The 23,834-nt window shown below is 40.8% G+C and overlaps 1 protein-coding gene across 1 annotated transcript in view; it reads right to left on the bottom strand.

The window, feature by feature from the left end:
- The window catches only part of FNIP2 (folliculin interacting protein 2), a 72,449-nt gene that overhangs the window by 33,734 nt on the left and 14,881 nt on the right, over positions 1-23,834 (bottom strand). Inside the window, exon 2 of the mRNA XM_024211535.3 lies at positions 3,417-3,543. Coding sequence (XP_024067303.2) covers positions 3,417-3,543 — 127 coding nt within the window. The remainder of the gene's footprint in view (positions 1-3,416; positions 3,544-23,834) is intronic.

Below are 23,834 nucleotides of genomic sequence, written 5' to 3'. Positions count from 1 at the left end.
AACACAAATAGAGAATAATTGGCAGGAATATTAGGATGAATAATCATTTGCGTAGAAGTTTAAGAATAAACCACTAGCTGTCTGAATATTTAGTGTGTAATATTCACCTGTCAATAACTGCATTACCAACTCCCCGAGTTTACTCTCAAATCACTGTTTGGATTATTTGACTCGCTCTACCTAGGCAGTTTTTACTACAGAAAGACTCTTTTAACCTTTCAACAATTGCATGCTGTTTACATAGTAACATTGTGGTAAATGTTATCCAAGAAAAGAAGCATTTAGCTTTTTGAATAAAATTAAAAATAGAAGTTCTTGCATGCAGAGTTGCCAATTTAAAAACAATATTTTTTGTTTAAAAAACCAAACATTGACACAAACCCCTTTTAGGTACCCATCAAAAGGGCTAGTTTGCCTAGAATAAATGCTGGCAAAGCATATGTCTGGCTACATCTATGCTAGGAGCGGGGGATGTGAAATATCGTGCTCTCGTAGAAATATCTGCGGTAGCTCTCATCAAGCTAGCATGCTAAAAACAGTAGTGTAGCATGAGCAGCAGCATGGACTAACCACCTTGAGTCCATACCCCTCAGGTTCAGGCAGGTTTGTGCTCAGGATGGCTAGACCATGCTGCTGTTTGCTGCCACCCATGCTGCCCCAACTACACAACTACTTTAGAGGGCTAGTTTGATGACAGCTAGAGTGGGTATATCTATACGAGCCGGGAATCAGACGCCCAGCTCCAAGTGTAGACATACTCTTTGAAATTTTTTCATTTTCTTAAACTATTAGCATTGCAATAATGACAAGAGGTCTCAATCCGGACCTCATTGTATTGGACACTATACACAAATACTAATGAAACAACAATCTTTGGCACGGCATACATTAAAAAAAATGCCCAGTGTTGTAACTACATCAATGCACACATGCTTCACTGGTGCAAAGCAGGGTTTAGTGGATTAAGTTGCGTCTGTGTAAACTTTGCTTTACACTGATACATTAGGAGTTTGCACTGAAATAGTTATAAAACCAAGAAAATAGGAACTTAAGATGCTCTTGGGTGGGGCTCGGTGAGAGATGGCAGAGACAATCCAGTAGCGCTCTCATAATTCTAGAGAACAGAAATGGGTTTCACTATAGCAGTGGCACAAGCAAGCCCTCTTACTATCAATTATAAAACTAACCAGACACGTGTAGAGGATTTTGTTGTTTTTTCTACATAGGGCTGACTGGTCTTTCATATTTTACCACATATTTGCATTCCTTTTGTGCAGCTTTTGCTTGGCACTGCATTTATGTAACTGCTGCTTATCTAATTCCCAATGTGACTGTCATTAGGTGGTTATAAATGCACAAATGTTAGTAGTCATGTGCTTGACACAAGCTATTGACAAAAACAACCTTAATATAAAAAAAGTGTTCTGCTCTATGCCACCCACAGGAATAGCTAGAAACGAAACACATTAACTATACTACAGCACGATTAACGATACTTTTCAATACCCTTGTTAAATAGAAGATAATCAGCCTAGTTTCCCAGATAAGCAGATTTAAAGGTAAAACTGCCTTAAATCTATCCTATTTGTTTATATGAAGGGGAGAAGCTCCCTAATTCTTTGCTCTTTCGGGGCTTGATCCTGTTCCAAACTGAAGTCAAAAGAAGTCTGTCATAGACAAATAGCTGCAGGTTTGGGCCCTAGCCTGGAAAATGCCGGTGCTCCAAGTGTTAACTAGAGCATTTCAAAGCCATACATATTTTCTGACTTGCAGTTCTGAATATTTAACTTTAAGTGGCTATTTCAGTGTCTGGTATGAAAATAAGGTTCTATTTGTTATAGGATATTTTGAAAACACAAAGGAGAATCTCTCTCGAAGGACAATATTTTAAATGGAGATTTATATTTTATAAATTAACCTTTTTGTTTAAAATGTTTGTGTCTTTAAGAGGAGCAAAACATTTTTATATAATTGTAAATACACCTTCCCATTCTTCTAAAGCATATGCAACATTATGTAATCAACCCCTTGGATATACAGTACTGACCTTGGTATTGGGGCTCATAACGGGGGGGAGGGGGAGAGGGAGAAAAAAAAAACAAAAAAGAAAAAAAAACCAAAAGGATTAATATAGGCCACTCTGACCTGTTTACCCTCATAAGTAGATGATCAGTCATGCTCATCATGTGTGCCTTACTAATGTGGGTTAAGCCAACATGTGATACTCGTGCAGCTTAATTTAAATACAGTTTCAGATGGCTGTGTTTAAACTTTTTCATGAGAGCCATTTCCACAAAGCACTGCTATTTAAAGTGTACATTATAGCTAGTAATTACACATTGACTGTATCAGTCAACACATTCCAGTCAACAGTATTAGCTGTAATTTGAAATCTATCCAATGAAACTGTTTTATAACAAAATGGAGTTTCAGGGTAGGTCTATGCTTAAAATGCTGCAGCTTCTCCCGTTGGCGTAGTTAATCCACCTCCATGAGAAGCCCTCACATCGACACAGCGCTGTCTACACTGCAGATTAGGTCAGTGAAACTGTGTTGCTCAGGAGTGTGGGTTTTTCAAACCCTTGCGTGATGTAGTTATACAAATGTAAATTTATAGTGTAGGCCTCACCTCAGAACTGTAACTGAGTAGAAGAAAAGTTCAGCTAACAAGGAAGACATACTGTATCACTTTTGTCTTCTTAATATCAACTGGACATATTCAAATACTGTTTAAGTGTAGCCTTGTAGATCCAGATACTGGCAGAGATCAAACCACACCTTAATTGTACATTTCCTTGTTTTTGCTGGTTTGTCTCACAACATTCAAAATTATGTATTGTCTCAGTCACATGCACATACTCTACTTTACAAAAAGTAACAAAAATGGAGTGGTTACAAAAAAAAAAAAAAAAAAAAAAAAAAAAAAAAAAAAAAAAAAAAAAAAGGTACAGTGACTTCATTGGTTTAACTAAAGAGATCCAAAGGGAAGACAAGTGCATCTGAACACGTGCCAACTCCCAGTGAAATAAGCAGATATATCTGTGCAACTCGTGCAAGGATTGGGCCTAAGAAATGAAAAATGATCAGCTTCAACATATACAAAAATTGTTGATGTCAGAAAAATACTAAATTAAAAAAGGATCAAGTCCATTCAGCAATGCCTATGAGCAGGGCCTACATTGTTTTATATCAGTCACCATATTTTTTTAAAACAGCAGTAAGCTGGAATATGTTATTTTAGGCTTTTCGGATGTAGCTGTAACAGGTGTGTCCTGCAGATTTCAAAAATGTTTGCACTCACAACAAATACTTCCAAAATAAAATGCAGAAATGAGCACTGTCTTTTTAAATTATTTCCATTCGGGGCCAGAGAACAAAAAAGAATCAAAGGACAGAAGCATATTAATGTTTCATACCTGAGCTGCTGCCTCATCAACTTTGCGCACTGCTTTGGAATCAAACAAGACCTGTCTGCCTCTTCTCTCACAATCCTGGTAAACTATCAGGCGGATTTCATTCAAGTCAAACTCCGAACCGGACCAGCTGTGGATTGCAAATACAGTCAGAAGTTATGTTCTCTCACCAAAGAGCTAACGGACTTGAATAAGTGAAGGAAGTATGTACTATCTGCTGGGTCTTTTGCACAATGGTGGCAGGAACCACAGATGCTGTTGAAATTTCAATGAAGAGGATTTCATGGAAGTGCTGAGTGAGCTGAGCACCCATGTTTTGATAATGAAAAAGCCATGTTACAACCAAGTACATGTAGGGAGGCAGTGCAGTTATAGTGGAAACAGCACAGTCTTCCCTGCAAGGATTTTTAAAATCCCTCTTTATTGACTGCTGTGCTATTTACGTATTGTCAGAGCTGAGTTATCCTCCTCATACATTAAAGGAAGACTCTAAAAAGAGGGAAGTCCTTTCAACGCAGTAATGTTTCCTGTGGTATTAAAAAAACCTGAGAGCTGAAAACTATGCCACCAGCACCAAAAGGAAATTAACAGTAAAAACCATGACTAAGCCTGAAAACCCAGTGTGACAAAGTTCCGAGCCTGTATTGGTGGGTCCCACGCTTCCGGGCAGATTCAGTGTCCTCAGAAGCTCACTAAGGCCCTCAATGTGACCACCCTTTCTTTGTGTAGTGGCAAAGGTCACAGCTTTATTAAGCTCCTTTCATCACAGGCCAGTGTGGGAAAGGGGGAATACCCCACAGTCTTTGTTGTTCCTTAGAGCTCAGTAGGTGCAGTCCTGCCTAGACCTAGGCCTGCTTCCCCTCTCAGGGGGTTGCTGTAGAGCAAGGGGGTGGGGGGAACCCAGGCCCACCCTCTACTCCCGGTTACAGCCCAGGGACCCTAATAGCAGCAGCTGTTGGCAGCTTCCCCTTCACCACTGGTGCTGCTTTGATTCCCTGGGCCACTTCCCCTTGGTCCCCTTTTCCTAGCTGCACCCTTACCTTAGGATTCAGCAACGCTTCCTCTCCTCCAGCTCCTTCCACCTGGGCTCTCTTGAGAACACTGAAAGGAGAGCTTTTAAGCACTATGAGTGGGACCTTGATTAGTTCCAGCTGTCTCCATTAGCTTAACGGCCTTAACTGACTCTTTGCAGTTAATTGGAGTCAGGTGCCTGCATTAGCCTAATACCTTAACTGGTTAATTGGCGTCAGGTGTCTTGATTGTCCTGGAGTAGCCTTTGTTTGGCTACCCAGGGAACAGGGACCTGCTCATCCTGAGGCTGATACAGATGCTCCCCGACTTACGCAAGCGTTCCATAAGTCGAATTTTGCATAAGTCAGGAAAGTGTACCCGACAATTACGCCAAAAAGTAAAAAAAAAGGAAAAGGGAAAAAAAAGAAGAGCGTACGGAACTTTTTCCCTAAGTGCAGATTTGCATAAGTTGGCTTGCGTAACCCAGGGAGCATCTATATATTTGCCTTCCACTACTCTTTTATAGCCTTCTGGTCTGAGTCCCTCACACCAGATAGCCACCACATGCACAGGAGCTTTAAACTCCTTTTGGAGAGGGGAGGAGACACCCCAGAAGGCCACAAGTCAAGTACTTAACAACCGCATGGAGGGAAAAAATGTGAATAAAAGCAACTATGGTTTTGTAATTTAAAAAGATAAACAGCAGTAGTGCAATGGCCACATTGGAAGATAAAAGTAGACATTTTAAGGTAGAGTCAGAACCCACACTTTTAAAAACAGGACTGAATGTGCATACTTTTACAAATCATGGTTGGGTTCAGCAGGTTTTTCTACTGTGTGTGATCCTTATGTTTGGAGCTTTGCCATCAGAAACGTGGAGGCCCTCAACTGATTGTTGACTGAAATCTAAACTTTTATCTCAAATAAGCATGTGACAGTCAAACTATTTTTGTCCAAAGTGCAGTCGAACTAAATATTTGTCTCTATTTAAAACATAGTACCGTAGTAAAGGACCCAAGGTTTTTGCATAGGTTTTTACCCCACAAAAACCCCTCTTCCTTTTGTTCCTTATGTTAACATAATAAGGGCCCAGTTTTAAATTCACATGAACTAATAAAATTTCAGGGGTAGATCTTAGAAACTAAGTGAACAAGTTACAACAAACAACAAAAAGCGTTTTCACTAATGCCAGAATGTAAACTAGCTATTTAACTAAAAAAAGAGTAAAAAAAAAAAAAAAAAAAATCACATTTCTTTGCAAATAATTCTCTCTTCAGAGCACTTTTCCCCCTTCACCTTAGTTGAAAGCATCTCTTCTTTTACTTTCCCCATGCTGCAATTTCTTGTTACATTATTTATGTAGCTTTGACTAAGCTCTTCAGGGCAAGGCATGTCTTCTTGTCTGTCAAGCACTATGCAGTTATGGCATTAATAAATCATAACAGAAAAAAGTATATACAAATTAGAGAAGTTCTCAGACAAGAAACTCATACTGAGTTACGGATGTAAACAAATATCTATTAACATTTGTTGTTTCCCTGACTTTCACTTTTTGAAAGTCAGGAAGACAACCAAAAGAAAGACAGACTACTGCAGTCCAAATCTTCTACATTCAGTAACTTCAACACTAACCTTAGCTATGCTCCATTGATGCAGATTATAGCCCTGAGTCTAACTTTTGGCTAGTGCCCAGACACCCACCATTCAAGACATAACTCAGCATAGCAGCCTGTTAACTTCAAACCCACCTGCTCACCAATCAGAGACTAGAGATTTGACAAGCACCTTCCCCACCCCTTTTTTTGTAGTATAAACCAGAAACCACTTCTACATGCAGTCAACATAAAACCCTTTTCTAGTCACCCAGTCATGTAGGGTAAATAAGGTATCTAGTTCCTAAAGACCTCATGAAGGCAGGCCTGAGATCATATTTCCCATATCCTACTTTAACCTTAGGCCTCCTAACCTCCACTACTTTCACACATCCTTCCAAAATAGGCCTAGATCTCTAAATAACTGAGGAAGGCTGGAAGAATGGGTGCAGGCTATATCATGCTGTAATATTCCTCATTTTACATTCATATATTCAAGCAGGGAAGATTTAGTTTCATTCATTCAGCAAGGGCTGGGATTCTCCCACTAGTAAGGAGGACAGATAAAGCTAATGGAGGAGAGTTAAGGTTGATGCTGGAATCATTCTGATATTAATGTTTCATGAATTGGAGCACTCTTGTTTCTTAATCTACAGAAAAACTTAAAAGTTAACAAAACAGTCTAATAGTGTTATAAGTGAAAAGATGTTTACAATCTTAATTTTGTATTAAAAACAGGTTTCAAGTAATAGCATGGTTCTCCTCTGAAAATCCTTCCCTGCAATTTCAACTGGAAGCAGTTTTTTTTCTTCACTTTCCCTCCCAAACTGTTGTATAATCAAATGCAACAGGGCTTAAACAATCATTGGTGCATCTAATGGGGAGGAAGGTGTGTGTGTGTGTGTGTGTGTGTGTGTGTGTGTGTGTGTGTGGTGGGGGGGGGCGGGAAGAGACATTCCTTCCTAATCTCTCAGGCAGTCAGCCTACACCATAGAGTATGGAGGTTTGATTATCTTTCTCAGGTTACATAATATTTTTCACTTTACATAGCGTAAGAGAGTACATACATTTTACAGCTCATGTAAGAAGCTGGAATGACATATGTGCACTGAAATCTTCTATCCACAGAGCAGCACAGGTAGCAAAAGTGCAAGCTTCTCCATACCAGGCAATGTGCTGAGGTGACGTGCCTCAGCTCTGACCTGGATGGACCATATCTAGGGGACAACAGTACAGCTGTTTATTAATAGTCATTTTAGTTTATCATGTTGCATAACAGACTGTCAAGGCCACATTGATTTCCTGCACAGAGTGCCTTTGGAATAGGAATTTTCCTGACTAGGCTCTACAGAAAGGAAAAAAGTATATCCCACAAATAAACAAACCACTAGAAACAAGAAGTTCATAGAATTTCTTTGCTGCTTTAACTTGTCCTCTGTTAAAGGGCCCAATCTTGCGAAGAGCTGAACATCCTCAACTCCTACTGATTTTTATAGGAAAGAAGGATACACACCATCATGGAAGACCAGGCTTAATTGCCTTCTCCCATGAACAGGCCCGAGTTTCACAAATAGCTGTTTTGTTTCTAATTGGCTCTTCGTGTTTTATCTTGATTCTTTGGACTATTTCCTCTGCTAAGTTTTGCTAAGTGTACTTTGTGTTCCAATCCAGTGGTATTGCTTAGGCAGGACTTCCATGTTTGAAAAGGATGCTTATTTAGCCCTAACCAACTCAAAGGGTATCATATGCATGTCTAAGACCACAGAATGATGCTGAAGGCTGTTTTGCTATTAATGATTTTCCTCACCTTTAATGTTTTATATATTACACACACACACACACACACAGAGCTTTGGAGAGGTAGGAGTACACTAAGTTTTGTTTTTAAGTCTACCCTTTCAAAGATAGTCACAGTGTTATCATTAGGGGAGTTACCCTGTACGCGATCAAACCTAATTGGGCTCTGCTCACTGTTACCCAGTGGAAATCCTACACACTTCATGTATGCTAAAAACTACAACCACGCCATCTACTGCACTCCAGACTACATCACTAGTTTCTCACCCAATGCCTATTGAGATTCATTATAGGATCCAGTTCAAAAGTGAACCAAGGAGGAAATCAAAACAGCCCATGGATTTGCCTCAATTTACCTCATGCATTTGGTCTCTTTTTTCCAATTCCATCCCTGTTCATTTATAGCTTGCCTCCTCAATTCCTTTCCACATTCTCTCAGAAATCACAGTGCTAATTTGTTGAAAGGGGGACCCAAACTCCTTTAAACAAACAAAAATGGAATCTATCCATGTTTGATTTTAAATTAAATGTAAAGCTCCTGAAAAGCACCAAGTTGGCTGCTTTATTTACCCACAGAACAGGGATAGCAGGGCCAGGAGCAGTGCAGACTTCCCCATACTGCCCCACGTATTTTACATGACCATCAAAGACCACATTCAGGTAGCAAGGCAACAGCTTTTGGCCAAGAATGGACTGAGTTGAATTTCAGCTCTGTATTCTGTTATCAGCCTGCTGAGGTACTGCGTCCAGTTTCCCATCCCAGCTACACTGCGCACCAAAAGCAATTAGAATCAATTCAAACTGACAATTTTTAACTCCAGACATTAGCCCATTAAGATGATGTTACCTAAACTTCTGTCAAGCAGATCTCAAATCTTGCATGAGAAGGGACTTACACATAATATGCTGAACTGAAAAGGGGAACTTCAGAGAATGCCGCTCACCAGTCTAATTTGTGGTGCTATATTTTGACAGACCACATTTTAATGTTCTAAATTATACCAGGGAAAGGGGGGGGGGGGATATTTCTTGAACGATCCAGTTTCACACTACAGAACTGATCCATCCATGATTATAATGAGATCAGATGTCATTCAAATACACATGGAAAACAACACATGGACACACACCCAGTAGTGTCATCTCCTTGTGGAATCCATCACAAGGCACAAGATTCTCACATGACTACCATTTTTCCCCCCTTCACAAAAGCACATAGCTGTATTTCCATCCTGTATTGTCTAGGCTGTTTCACATAACGCACAGCTCCAATACTGTTGTGTCTGAGTATTCAATCATTTCCTACACTTAACGTGTCTTGGAGTCTCACACACAGCTTTGTGTTTAATTGCATTTGATATACATTAAATATAAACATTACTAGTGTAACTATCTATTGACCAATTTCACCCTTGTTTTGAAAGGCAATTTTAGGCTCATCTTCATGTAAGAGAATTTCCCCCCCAACTATAGTGACATTTGGCATTGCAGGAATGTTGTACAGTTAGTCCATGTAAATTATAGCAAACTTCTGCTTTGGCGAGTTATCCTCTCATGTTTAAAGCAAGTCTATTTTATTTAAGGGTTTGGTGGAAGAGAAAAACTCACCCACTCTTGCATCACTAATTTCTAAATTCTAGTGGAAGAATATTCAAAATAGAGAATTTACACTTTTTTCTGAAGTCCTAACAGCATGCTTAAGGGTAATTCCTAATTGTCTATTTGTAACACACTAAAAAAGTTCTATTGGTCCATTTCAAACCCATTTACAACACAGAAATACTTAGCAAACTGTGATGCTTAGTCAATTTTAAAGTATGTTTTCAGTTCCTCTTTAACATCAATGTGTAATACAATCAGGGACACGCTTCAGTAGTTAAATCTTTGTGTGCTCAGTTGGAAAACACAAAGTAGCTACACCTGTACCCCGATATAACATGAATTCGGAAATAATGCGGTAAAGCAGCGCTCGGGGGGGGGGGGGCTGCGTGCTCCGGCAGATCAAAGCAAGTTCAATATAAAGCGGTTTCATCTATAACACGGTAAGATTTTTTGGCTCCCGAGGACAGCGTTATATCGGGGTAGAGATGTATTTACTTTTTGCTGTTTTGTTCTGTTTTAATTGTTCTCTTTTTTAACAGCTGATCCAGCTGTTTGCAATTACCTAGCTGCTAAAGGGAGCTACCTAGACATTATACAAGATCCACCAAGTATTATGACTATTTTTGGATACCTGCCTAATACTAATATTGAGTTAACTTTAAGACAGTTGGAACCAAACAAAAATGAGGAGCTGGGATATGCAAAGAGTACACTAGGGTAAACTTCAGGCAGATTAAAAACTGACAGTGGTGAGCAGGAGCACATCACCCCAGTGTATGGAAAGATGCCAGAACTAATAATTAAGAATTTTAGCAAAAAAATTTCTATGTTCACATGGTTTTCATATAGCTTTTCTATAGTTAATATGTGGCCAGCACTCTTCAATATCTGTTTGTGGTAACAAGTCCTTTATTTTCCTGAGTGGATGACATGTTTAGAATCCCCCCCCCCCTTTTTTTTTTTAATTAAATTAAAAGCTGGCTTGTTCACCAGGTTTCTTTTTAGAATTAGGTTAAAAAAATTCCTTCACTCTCCCAAAAATAGTGGCAAAGCTGCTTCCTTAGACTTATTCAGATGTCTTCTGCTATACATAAAAGAGGATAAACTTGGATATAAGGTGACTTCTTTTGCTTAGGGGAAAATTAAAATTATATTTGCTTTTCATAAGCCTTGATTTGATTTCTTGATGTAGCACTTAGTTACTAGATTATTTTCCATGTGTGCATCGCTATACAGTGAAGGACAGTATTTTTTTAAAAAATGAACTAGAAGAGTATTCCCAGTTGTTTTAGAAAATTTAAAGATAGCTGAAGTGATTCTAAAGATATTAAACAGTTTGAGATAAAATAAATATGCAGAATTTAATTGGTAATATAGATCACATGTTAAAAATTGAAAAATTCACCCCTTACTGCACCCAAAGGATAATTAGAAAGCGGCAAATACCCAGAAGCCTTAACCAGCATATTGTTTTCAGATCATCCGTTCTTGCCGGGGTCAACAGAACTCTGATCTCAACAAACAAAGCTTACAGCTCACCTTCATAATAGTCACATGTATATTCTGAAATCTATGCATATACTCCACCTGAAAAGCAACTCATTTGTTTAGATTTGAGAAATATTTCAGTTTGCTTTAAAAACATTATTTTGAGAAGGTACAAACTGATGTTTCAGTGCAGCAAATACTGAACAAGCTGTTGGGCTAGTGATGTCTTTTTAACCTATTTCAACTAAACTCAATATGGTAATTTTTACTTTTAAACCCAGGATGGAGGGGAGAGAGTAACAGAATTTTGTTGCACGGTAGCGTAAGAAAACAATACACCTTGGAACTGCTTCACGGCTTTCACTCAAGAGTTTTATTCATTGAATAAAAACATCACTAAGAAGTTATAGCAGGACAATAACTAAACTTGGTATTAGTTTATGGCCTGATCTTGGGATTTGTTCCTGGAGATGTTCAGCAACTGATGCAAACGTCCCCTCATTTCACCACTTTTCCCCCTTCTCCTGCAAAATGTCACTGATTGACGCACTGACATGAGGCAGGCATAGAAAATCAGAAACAGTTTTAGGAAGGGTAGGAAAGTTTGTGCCAGTAGCTGAAACTACATGGTATTATCGAAACTAAATTTCTCTTTCAACTATTGTCATTTACCCCAGGCATTTAGACTCTAACTTGCATTAGAGTCACAAATTTGGTCTGAGTAACTAAAGAAGAACAAAACAACTTTGGAGTATTATGGCCCATCTGGAATAAGAGGCCCCACTTGGAAAACAGCTTTTGAATTCGTAGACTTTATGGCATTTTAGGCACATGGTTATATTTCCAGTAGAATTTAAGCTAGAACATCCAATTACCTCTGAAAATTACATTTTCAAAAAAGATAACTGGCCTACCTGTTTTGCAACAATGTATTGACACTGCTTTTATGGTCGGTGCTCTGTTCTGCCACAAAAGATTTTTTAGCCTTTTTAGCTAATCCTGTGTTTGAGATATTATTTCCCAGTGGGCAAGAGGCATTATTACTGTTTCTTGCTCGGTCTGTTTGCCCTCCTGTGCTGTGTGCAGTCTTTGGAGTACCTCCACACATCTTCTTAGTTCAGATGTACTCTCCCAAGGCTTCTTGAAAATACTGAACACTGGCTTAAGAGATATGGCTATTAGTGAGTTGCTTCACTATGGCTCAGCATCCAGCAACCATAGACATTTCCTCTCAGAGAAGAAATTCAACCAAGTCTTTTGTAGCAATCCACTGGGTTTCTTTTTTTACAACAAGAGTAGCATGTTCTGCCAGCCATAATTCAGGAAGACAATTGCATCCAATGTAATGTAGTATTTATCCCAAATTAGACCACCACACAGAACTTTCAAATTTCAAAGCCCATCCAAGATTATCTCCTACTTCTGTTGCTGGAGTTTTTCCACCAAGACCGGTAAGCAGTCAGCAGATATTGATTTTAACTACCTTTGTTTCCTGGTATGTGATTATGTAGCTGGCAATTATTTATTTGGTCACAAGACCAAACCATATGGCCTCTGAAAGAAAGAGCATAGGTGCTTTTGCACTGACTCGCCCTTAGCTGCAAGATTGTTCTAACACTGGCTACAACACCCTCTTAATGGCTCTCATGTGAGCAAGTGTCATCTGACAACTCTTAGCAACCACCTATGGCTCAGCACCATACTTCAAATGCAAATAAAAATCTGTCACCAATACCCTACAGTTATCAGTAAGGAATGATTAACACCGGCAAACACCCCAGAATTTTTGCACAGTAATGGTTTTACTCTGTAGAGTAAACAGTTTATGTTCAGCTAAGAACCTGACACTGCTTCAAAAAAAAAAAAAAAAAAAAAAAAAAAAAAAAAAAAAAAAAAAAAAAAAAAAAAAAAAAAGCTTTTACACAATGGAAGGGAAATCTGCTTACAGAATATAATTGATGGGTAAGATCTGGTGAATATGAGGGAGATAACGTTTCACTTTTACACTTGCTTAAAAAATATGTCCCTTAAAAAGACTGATGTTTTAAATACCAAATAGGAGTTAAAAAATATAGTCCAACTAAAAACATTCCCCCCTTTATTTTAAAATGACTAACATCCACTTGGAGAAACAGGTTTAGAATTAAAACCAGACTTTCGTTTTTACAACAAATGGATATCAATCCCTTCAATGGTGCATGTGTAACACTGAGACACCCCTGTCATTGGCGGGCCGGTCAAACCAGGGACCTCTGGGGCTATATGCATGAGCCTTTACTGCATGAGCTAAAAGTCATGCGGCTGTTAGCGAAGGCTGTAGCAGACTCATTAATCTAAGTGGTCTCGGTACCACTAGATGGGACAGAACACTACACCCAGAAGGTGTTTGGGTTAGACAGACTAAGAGGACATCTTGTTTTCTATAAGCTCAACTAACATCATCACAGTACAGTATATAATTGTCCCTTCTGCCCTTAAAAAAAGGATTCTACCCAAAAAACCTAAGCACCCCACACAAGATCACCATTTTCCGCTAAAATTTGCCGTAGAGTACCGTCTACAAAAAAATAAGTTTGGCATTTATAAAGCCCTTTTCATCCACAGACCTCAAAACTCTTTATAAGGTAAGTATTTTCTCTTCTTACAAATGGGACAACTTAGGGGGAGCAGTGGTTGACGATGGGGGTGAGTGTGCAAGGCTGGTGGCGGGGCAGAGCTGCAGCTGAGGGGCTGGACGCTCCCCCTGCTGGTCCCTCAGTGAAGCCCCCGCTGCGTTCCAACTCTTGGCCAGCAGGGCCCCGTCCCCCATCCTGTTTCTGGCCGGCACTGGCTGCGTGCTGTGAGCTGCAGTTACTGGTGTGTGCGGGCAGGCGCCAGGCAGCAGCCGGCTATGTGTCGCCTCTGCTGCCCACCCATCGACCCTTTATGTGCTCCCCCTCTTGCTCTCCCCTCCCTGCTTTGCTCCTTTGCCCCCTCAACCCCGATGCTCCTACATATCCCCCTAGGCAGGGTGTGTCCCGCTCCCAGCACTGTGTGGAGAACCAGCCTCTGGTCGGAGTGCTTGGCTCACCAGTAGCCTGGTCAGCAGGCTCCTTCCCTCCCCCTGTCTACACTGGCAACGTAGCGCTTTAACGTTGCTTGTGTGGTCGCGGCAGAGCGCTGGGAGCCAGCTCTAAAAAAAACCACCTCCACGAGGAGTGCGGCTCCCAGCGCTGGTGCACTGTCTACACTGGCACGTTACAGCGCTGAAGCTTGCTGCGCTCAGTCGGGTGGTTTTTTACAGCCCTGAGCGAGAAAGTTGCAGCGCTGTAAGACCCGCTGGCCCGGGATGCTGGCTAGGAGGAGCCGAGCCCTGCATGTGCCAAAGACCCATTCAGCCTCTCTGCCCCTCAGCTAAGCTCCCGCGTGGAGCCCTAAAGCGATTTTAAGCCTGTTCATGCCCCAGCCGTGCAGGCTCCACAGCAGCCCACTGGGCAGGGACTTAGCTCCCTCTTCACCTGCCCCTCCTGCCCCCCGGGTCCTTCCCCCAGGGAGTGCGAGGCTGCTTTGTCCCCTAGGCACCCTCTCCTGCTGAGCCACCTCTCTGGCCAGGTTCGCTGAAGCCCCTGCAGTCAGGTTTCCTGGGCCCTGGTGCACAATGCATCCTTAGGGCTTAACCCCTTCCTGCCTGCGCTGTAGCTGGGAGACAGGAGGCAGCTGGGTTATGTCGGTGGCCAGCAGCAGCCTGGAGGTGTTAGCTGCCTTTTGACACTGTATGGGCAGGAAGGGACAAGCTGCTTCCAGCCACAGGGGAGCAGGGAGGGAGGAAGAGATGAGCTCTGCAAAGACACGGGGCCAGTCATCCCTTCCCCCGCCCTAGCCTGCGGCTGGAAGCAGCTCCTGTCCCTTCCCTCCCACACACACAGTGCTGAAAGGCTGCTGCTGGACACATTCTGGTGTAAACCCTGGCAGAAATCTGGGGAGGGAAGCATGTGACCCTGCATGCCCCTCCACATGTTGCCTCGGGAAGACGCAGCACCAGGTACCAGGAGATGCAGGTCCATCCCAGGGACCCAGCCAGGCCTGTAGAGCGCCAGGCAGGGAAGGTTGGATCGGACAGTCGGTCACGCTTCCCATCTCCTCCCCCCATGTGAGAGGTGTACGGGAGTGTGTGTGTGTGTGTGTGTGTGTGTCAGCTCTCCCGTATGAGCCTTAAAGATAAGAAGGTAAATAAAAAGAATCCAGCTACGCAGTATTTCTTTTTAACGGGGGCTCAGTCAACTTGATGTTAATTTGAATGTTTGTACTGCATAGTTCTGATTGATTGCCGTTGAACTCACTTGAACATGAGTAATTTTACCAGGTGTCCCGTATTCAGCACAGGGAAATATGGTCACTCTAAGCATGAAGTACTTCACTTCTTACTCTATTTGAGACCTTAGTTATGCTATCAGTTACCATCATGGATCCCCAGGAACTATGCTACACTGCAGCTTTTGAACAGTCTCTTGGAGGAACCCCAAGGGGTCTGCCTCATTCTTCCTTCGGCATAGGCCACGCAGCCTCACTGCCTCCTAAACTGAGCTACTGGACTTCTGCATCATACTATGAGCTCTACTCTGCAAGTCCAACTGAGAGAGATTCCTAGTAGATGCCTGTACACTCTTCAGGGGCTAATGCACTCCAGCCAGTATTTGCAGTGACACTCAAGCAGCAATTTCAAAACAGTAGGGTTTATTAGTTGACTGGAGCACAGCACTGGAAGTCCATAAGTTAGCATAGAGAAATAAAGGTTAAAGCAGAGTCCATTCTGGTCTGCCCAGTGCAATTCACCAGCCAAGCTGTAGTGAACTTCATTTTCAGGCTCTGTGTCTCTCTGCCTCCTCCTCAGTCAGTTCCCAGTGAAAGAACCAAGCTTCTTCCAGAGCTCACACTTATTCCCCCACCTCACCCCTCCCAGTCCTTTGTTCTCAAGCTGGGGGTCTCTGCTCAGCTCCCCTGCTGAGAGTGCAGCTCCATGAGTCATTAGAGCTTGCATTGTCTCTCAGGACCCCATGTTGATCTGGGTCGGTTTCAGCCAGTTCCTGAATGAGACTATTCATTCCACCCAGACAGGGACATGACGCACATACCTGTGTCTCTTAGAGACTCAACTTAATCCTGAAAGACAACTTAATCCTCCCCCGCACCTCCCCTTGGGTAGCAACACAAAGTATGGGGGAAACTGAGGCACACATAGGCCTCAAAAAATTACCACTTACACCAAGGCAAAACAGAACCCTTAGAAAAAGTTCTTTTTAGACATACACGAACACTTTTTGATTATGATCAACAAAAGCATAAGATTACAACTTGTAAGACTGCATTTCAATTTTAAAAGACAACAACTGAATGTGTAGGACTTATGTTTGTGCAGCACTGCAATACAGTGAACCACCTGAAAGTGCAAAATCTAACAACTTCAGTTATGTTTATTCCATATATAAGTAATGCCAATGCACAAAGTATTAAGTTTCACTCCACTTAACACACACAAACATATTTACTACACTGGACTAATTTGACTAGCAGTATTTTAGTGTCATACTTTCAAGATATTACTAATACTGAATGAAAATGTATACATATGAAGACATATATATAAAGTGTAAAATAAATTGAGGAGGATGGGCTAAGACTAGTGGAAGAACAGAAGATGCTGCCAGTTGCTCTATAAGCTTTCCTCCCCCTCCCCAAAGAAGAATGCTCAGTTAAGCTATTGTAATCAATATACAGTATCAGTGTCTGGTGCTAGAAACATAGAATGCAAGACTGGAAGGAACCTTGAGAGGTCATCTAGTCCAGCCCCACCTACTGAGGCAGGGCCAAATAGAGTCAGGCCACCCTGGACAGGTGTTTGTCTAACTTGTTCTTAAAAAACCTCCAGTGACCAGGATTCCACAATCTCTCTTGGAAGCCTATTCTAATACATAACTATCCTTGTAGTTAGAAAGTTTGTCCTAATATTTAACCTAAATCTCCCTTGCCAACTGAGGATTAAAAAAACAACACAAAAATAACTCTGCCTGATATTTTGAGATGCCGCGTACTCAATTCCCACTTACGTCAATGGGAGCTACAGGTACTCAGCACTTCTGAAAATTGGGCCACCTAGTTTTCTAATCTTCTACTCATATGTTCTCAGTTGCCATTTTGACTGGAATTGTCTGTCAAGGAGGAATATGGAGTTATAGCTTTGACTTCCTTTTTGCCCTTTCCTTTCACTACTACTGCCGTCCCCAGGCACCTCTGGATTAAACACTAATGGCCACCATATTGGAGGCATCAAGTGATTACCAGCCCAACACTTCAATAGTAGCTCACCACTTCCTTTCTCTAACCAATTTTTGAAGGATGCTCAATCTGCAACACAAGGCCCAAAGAAGAAATCAACCTACAGGCAGGCACAGAGCGTCCATAAACAGTGATTCAGGAAAGCCTCCTACCCTCCTGCTATAATCCATTGGGAAAGGGAGGTTAGTCATTCCTTTTATATGACTATTTGGCAGTATGTCACCTGTTCTGTTTGTAGGTCACTTCTAAACCTAGATAGACCTAACTCTCTTCTTCACTTTGATTGCTTTTAAAATGGCAGTATTGGTTATGCATTATTAATCCCAAATGCAATTTCAATACACACACACACACACACCTCTCAAATATCATGAAGTCCAATAGGATATAAATTCCTGTACCAAAAAAACTATCCATTAAAGTCCAAGCATTGTTTCAAGATTTGTTTCCTTAGAATATTGTAGATTCTTCATTTACGTCTCTAGTAGGATTTTCTTTCCCACATCCTTTAAAGAGATAAACTGGAGATATTTGTAGACAAGCAGAAACTTTCACAAAACTTCTTGCCAAAAGAGCAAGTGTGATTCAGGGACACAGACAGCAAAACCAAACCAACTTCTCTCCTTTTAACCATATACTATTACACATTGGATGGTTCTCCTAAAACTTAAGCAGTAAATACAATAAACGAAGCCTGTTAAAAGGTAGAGAGTGGCACCAAGTATTTGTCATATATGAACAATACGAAAAACAAAACAAACAGATGTCAGATTCCACTTCACCTAAAGATAGATTTCCTTCTGTTCCATTTGTTGAACCATTGATTTGTGGTACTTTCCAAAAAAACATGATTGCCAATAAATATGTTTTCCAAAAAAAGACACTTCTCCCCATATTTACCATGAACATGCAAAATTCTGACACACTATATAGCTGCATTCTTTTTCTTATACTTATTCACCTCAAATAACCGTGAGACAGTGAACAAGCTGCTGAGCTTATCTAATCCACCTTGTTTAACTCTGATGCATTGTTACCAGTTTCATACAAGTTAGACCAGATCCTTTCTACATTAGTCACTCAAGTGAACAAGCATGTGATTTACACTGCCTCTCTCTAGCTTTAGATTTTCCAGGCAAGCAAGGAGTCAGTGTAATGGGGAACTTTTTACTACCAGGCTAGAAATACCAGAACCACGTTAGAGGCAGGCAATGTGAATTTCAGAACACAATTTTGACTTTATTAAATGAAATATATGAGCAGTACTAGATGAGGGTTAGAAGTACTGTACATATCTCTAGAGACCACTTACTTAATACAAAACACACCCAATATTGGGGCTGGAGGAGATAGTTGAAATTGCATTTAAGCTGACAAAAATTCAATATACTCTATCTTTAGATTGTTAGAAAACAGACCCTTCTCTTCTCAAAGAAGAAACTATCTACTGTTAACGTCTGCTTTCTTCATCTCCAAATTAGATTACCAGAACTCATTCCCCATCAAGTTAAACACAGTTGTCATAAATAACAAGAGCCGGTGTGAATAAATCACACCAGGGCTTCACCAACTCTGAGGTCTCAGTTTCAAGACCTGCATGCAGAGTCTTATCCTAATCTACAGAACTCAATAGTTTGGGACCTAGATACCCAACAGAGCTGCAAAGATAAAATGCAAAACTGGAACAGTGACGCTGAGGTAGTCCTGGACAAGGCTCAGATGCAAAGAATATTTTCAGCAGTAACCCCAATAACGGAATTTCTTGCCAGAGAGAATACTGAGCCCAAGCATGGCTGTGTTCAGATCAAAAAGATCAAAGAGATTTTTTTAAAAGTTTGATCAGTTACTAGCTCTAGTTTATTATAAATTCATGTCAACTATTTCTCGGATTTTAGTTCTGGAATAAAAACAATTAATTAGTTGAAGAGTTTCAAAAAATTCCATATTTACTTTTTTTTTTTTTTTTTTTTTTAAAGGGTGCAAAGTACATCTTTAGTAACAAAGTCCAGTCTTTGGGCTCTAACACCAATTTCAGATTTGTCTGGACACCAGCAGCTTGACTGAAGCAAGCAGTATTTGTTCTGTTTAATGTGTCCCAATCAGCAGAAGAGCTCCACCTCCTCATATAGTTATCCCCCAATCTTGGTCCATGCATCAGTCATATGTCACTTGTTCCAGACTGAATCAGGTGATCAGGCCAACTTCCAAGAACACAGCTATTAAATAAAGATGCTGCCAAGGCACATCTAACAACTGCTTTCACTAGAAACTGAAATGGGGCAGAATCTCTTACCCTGCCAGTTTTACTGCCCATACACCTACGAACCTTACCAGCTATTGTAACAGTATATTTGATAGCAGAATTAAAACTACACATTGTACTTTTAAAGAGGCCAATTTAGCCAAGACAGTGGAAAACAAAAAAACAAAAAAATCTAGTATTTTTATACTGTACCAATTCTTGTTGTATTTTTAATCAATTAATAAGGAATAAAATAAGGAGTATCTCAGAACCTAAGGCCAGCAGACAGCATCCTGGGGCTGACAGCCTGGAACATGGGCTGGCCTGTCCTTTCCTATTACTTTGCCCTCATTTGTACAACCTATTTTCTACTAGGTAGCTTCCAAATTACAGCTCAAAAAGAAATTTTTCTTAAAATCAGAAAACTCCAACATCAAGTAACAAGTACATACAGATTACAAGTGGTTGAGAACATAAGGCCTGATGCTAAGAAGTACAGAACACTCTCAATTCTTGATGACCTCAAAATGCTGTTCAAGATCCATTTCAGTAACAAATAATGTAGACTTTTTAAAAACAAAGTAGTCAAAAGCCAACCTCCTTTATTCACCTGCCAATAACAGAGTTTCACCTGCAACAAATGAAGACATTACTTGCACCTAAACAAAAACATTCAATGTGCTGCTTCACACTGCTTCAGGTGTTTGCAGTACCATCATCTGACTGTGACTACTGGAATTACAAATAAAAATAATATCATGATACTAACCAACAATCCATTAGTGAGACTAGACCCTTGAGGTTTTTTTCCCCTCCATCCCCAGATAGTCAGGAAATTTTGGAGGAGCTAGTGGTTGTTAAATCCCTTTGTCCCATTGGTATGTTGACGTTGTGGCTGTTGGAAAGTAGAATATAACAAGTAACTTGCAAAGTGAGGTTATTCCAGACATTGTTAGCACATCAGGGGAAGGGAGAGATGAGAAATGAGAATAATGTGTTTAATACTCACGAACACTTATATATATATATATATATATATATATATATATATGGTTTTGTTTTTTTATTATTATATATAAAAAATAAAAAAACAAAACCACACACACCACAGAGAGAAGGACACAAACAAAAACCCAACAAAAACAAAAAACAACCCCCCTCTCCACCACCACTCCCTCAGCACGGACAGCATAATCCATAGCCAGCATGGAGATGAATGCCAGGAAATCCTGGAGCAGATGAGTTAAGTGATAACTGCAGACGGATATAGTGTCAAACCAACAATTTTCTCTAGTTTTAGCCAGAGACGTGATTTGTTCCTCTTGTTGGTTTTATGACAGTTTGCCTGTTCTGCACAGAACATTCTCCTTAACTGTTTTTTGTAAGGAGGGCTGTTGATGAATTGTCCTATAAATAATACTGAAACTTTCAGGCTTGTGAAGAAGTTAGAGGCATGTAACCAGTTCTAGGACACAGCATTAGGGCTCTTCTGCTGCAACACCCTAAACTCAGTTGCTAGTGTCTTTTTGGATTGCAGAAGAAATCACGACAATGCTCACTGCTGGATTTAGGTCCAGTTTGCCCCAAAGTACATGGGGCTCTGACTAATTCAGACATCAAGTTGTGAAATAGAGGGATTTCAATTCAGTTTTAAATAAAGGCTTAGTATCTTACCTATGAAGTTGTATGTTTCTTTTAAAAGAAATAATATATCAAGTCCAAGTGTACAACACACACAGCCAGGTATTTCATCTTGTATTGCAATACGCAAGCTATGGAGAGTTTTAAACAATAAGAAGTTCTATGAATACCTGTACAGTGTTTAATAAAAATTGTTATCTTACACTAAGATGCCAAAATGTTGCTTGCAACCTAAAAAATTAGTCAGTATTTTGGAATTCACTGAATGTGTCTGCACAAAAACATGCAACGCTAAGTACGTCAAAAAACTGGTAGGTACTTGAAATTTAGAGGTCAACTCTTCACATGTGGAAAACATACTGCTGATTTAAGATTTTTTCCCTAAAGGTTGCCAAGCAGTATATGGCTAAATGGACAAGTGTCAAACATTGGCAATTCTTTTTTGGCTGTAGTAAGGGACTTCGGTATGGCTAGAGTTAAAATCTCAAATTCTAACTTCCTGCTGACTAAAAATTTGTCAGGACAGCTGGCCAAATCTCCATTTCACATCATTGTTATTTTAATATTTCACTAATGAAAAATAAAAAGTCACTGTTGCACTCAAATATCTAGCAGACATGCCAACACCGCATCTTAATACAAATATCGTATTGTTCCTTTACACCACTGGAACTAAGTTTAACTCGTAGGTGCAGATTACCCTCGACATTTCCTCCAGTGGTTTATTTTACTTTAAAAAAAATATATATATATATCAGATGGATAAAGTGTCAACAATAATTTGTACCTGTAAGTGAAACAATGGATCAACTAAGTGAATTTAAGAACCAGATGCCTGTTTCAAATTTGAAATTCTTCTTCCTATTTTCCTCCCTGTTACACCATTAACTACTGAATAGTTTTTACCATTAAGATCAGCCCTAGATAGGTATTTTGAGTTATGCCATTTTAATGGCAATATTGCTTGATTTAGGTAGAAAAAGAACAAATTTTACTGCATAAAATGCTTGTATAATTTTCTCCTCCAAATATTTCCTGTGGCACACCCATAAAATTACATGTGGGGTGTTTTGAATAGAAGAAAATTGGCTCTTGGAAAATGTCTGGAGGTAGACAACTGTTTGATCTGGTCAGGGAATGGATAGATTTAACTGCATTCTGGAGTCTCCTAAGCACTAGACTTTTATTGATTGAGTTACTCCCCTACACTGGGGTTTGGAACCATGTCCGAAACTGCTTTAAAGCACAGTTGTAGCAAATATGGTTTGTGATCATATACAGGTTTTATAGGTTGGATTGCCAACCCTCCAGGATTGTCCTGGAGTCTCCGATTAAAGATGTGATGAAATCTCCAGGAATACATCCAACCAAAATTGGTAATCCTACTTATAGGTCCTGTCTTGATGGGTAAAAGGGTGTTTTCTCCCAATTGTGTTAGCTTGACATGTTTGAAGAGCTCTCTTAATGCTTGTTAAGACACAGGTTGAAATATCTGAAGGTATGTTGGCTGGCTGTGATGTAAGCTCTTCCCCCTCCCCCCCGGCTAAGGCCTGGTCTACACTATGACTTTAATTCAGATTTAGCAGCATTAAATCGAATTAACCCTGCACCCGTCCAAACAACGAAGCCATTTATTTCGAAATAAAGGGTTCTTAAAATCTATTTCTGTACTCCACCCCGACGAGCGGAGTAGCACCAAAATCGATATTGTCATTTCGAATTAGGGTTAGTGTGGCCGCAATTCGATGGTATTGGCCTCCGGGAGCTATCCCACAGTGCACCATTGTGACTGCTCTGGACAGCAATCTGAACTCGGATGCACTGGCCAGGTAGACAGGAAAAGCCCCACGAACATTTGAATTTTATTTCCTGTTTGCCCAGCGTGGAGAGCACAGGTGACCACAGATAGCTCATCAGCACAGGTAACCATGCAGGCCGATAATCGAAAAAGAGCACCAGCATGGACCGTACGGGAGGTACTGGATCTGATCGCTATATGGGGAGAGGATTCAGTGCTAGCAGAACTTCGTTCAAAAAGACGAAATGCCAAAACTTTTGAAAAAAATCTCCAAGGGCATGATGGATAGAGACCACAATAGGGACTCAGATCAGTGCCGCGTGAAAGTCAAAGAGCTCAGACAAGCCTATCAAAAAACAAAGGAGGCAAACGGTCGCTCCGGGTCAGAGCCGCGGACATGCCGCTTCTACGCCGAGCTGCATGCAATTCTAGGGGGGGCCGCCACCACTACCCCACCTCTGACCGTGGATTCCGAGGCGGGGGTAATCTCATCAGCCACACCTGAGGATCTGCGGACGGGGAAGAGGAGGAGGAGGAGGAGGACGAGCTTGCGGAGAGCACACAGCACTCCGTTCTCCCCAACAGCCAGGATCTTTTTCTCAGCCTGACTGAAGTACCCTCCCAAGCCAGTATCCAAGACCATGACCCAGTGGAAGGGACCTCAGGTGAGTTTACTTTTTAAAATATAAAACTTGTTTTAAAAGCAAGCGTTTTTTAATGATTACTTTGCCCTGAGGACTTGGGATGCATTCGCGGGGAATTGGCCCTGAGCTTTTCGCGTTTGGCTAGCAGGGATCTTCCCTGATACCAGCCACGCGGTGGGGGGAGGGATAAAGTGATCATCCAGAGAATTGGATGGGGGGGGGGTTAGTTTGTTTTCTGCTGCTGAAGGTTAACTGGAAAACCGCAGCACTCAACGGGCTTTGCTTGGTATGTGG

The sequence above is a fragment of the Terrapene carolina genome, unplaced genomic scaffold (assembly GCF_002925995.2).
Source record: "Terrapene carolina triunguis isolate 2854851 unplaced genomic scaffold, T_m_triunguis-2.0 Scaffold66, whole genome shotgun sequence".
NCBI lineage: Eukaryota > Metazoa > Chordata > Testudines > Emydidae > Terrapene > Terrapene triunguis.
This window is presented reverse-complemented; position numbering and strand designations above follow the sequence as displayed.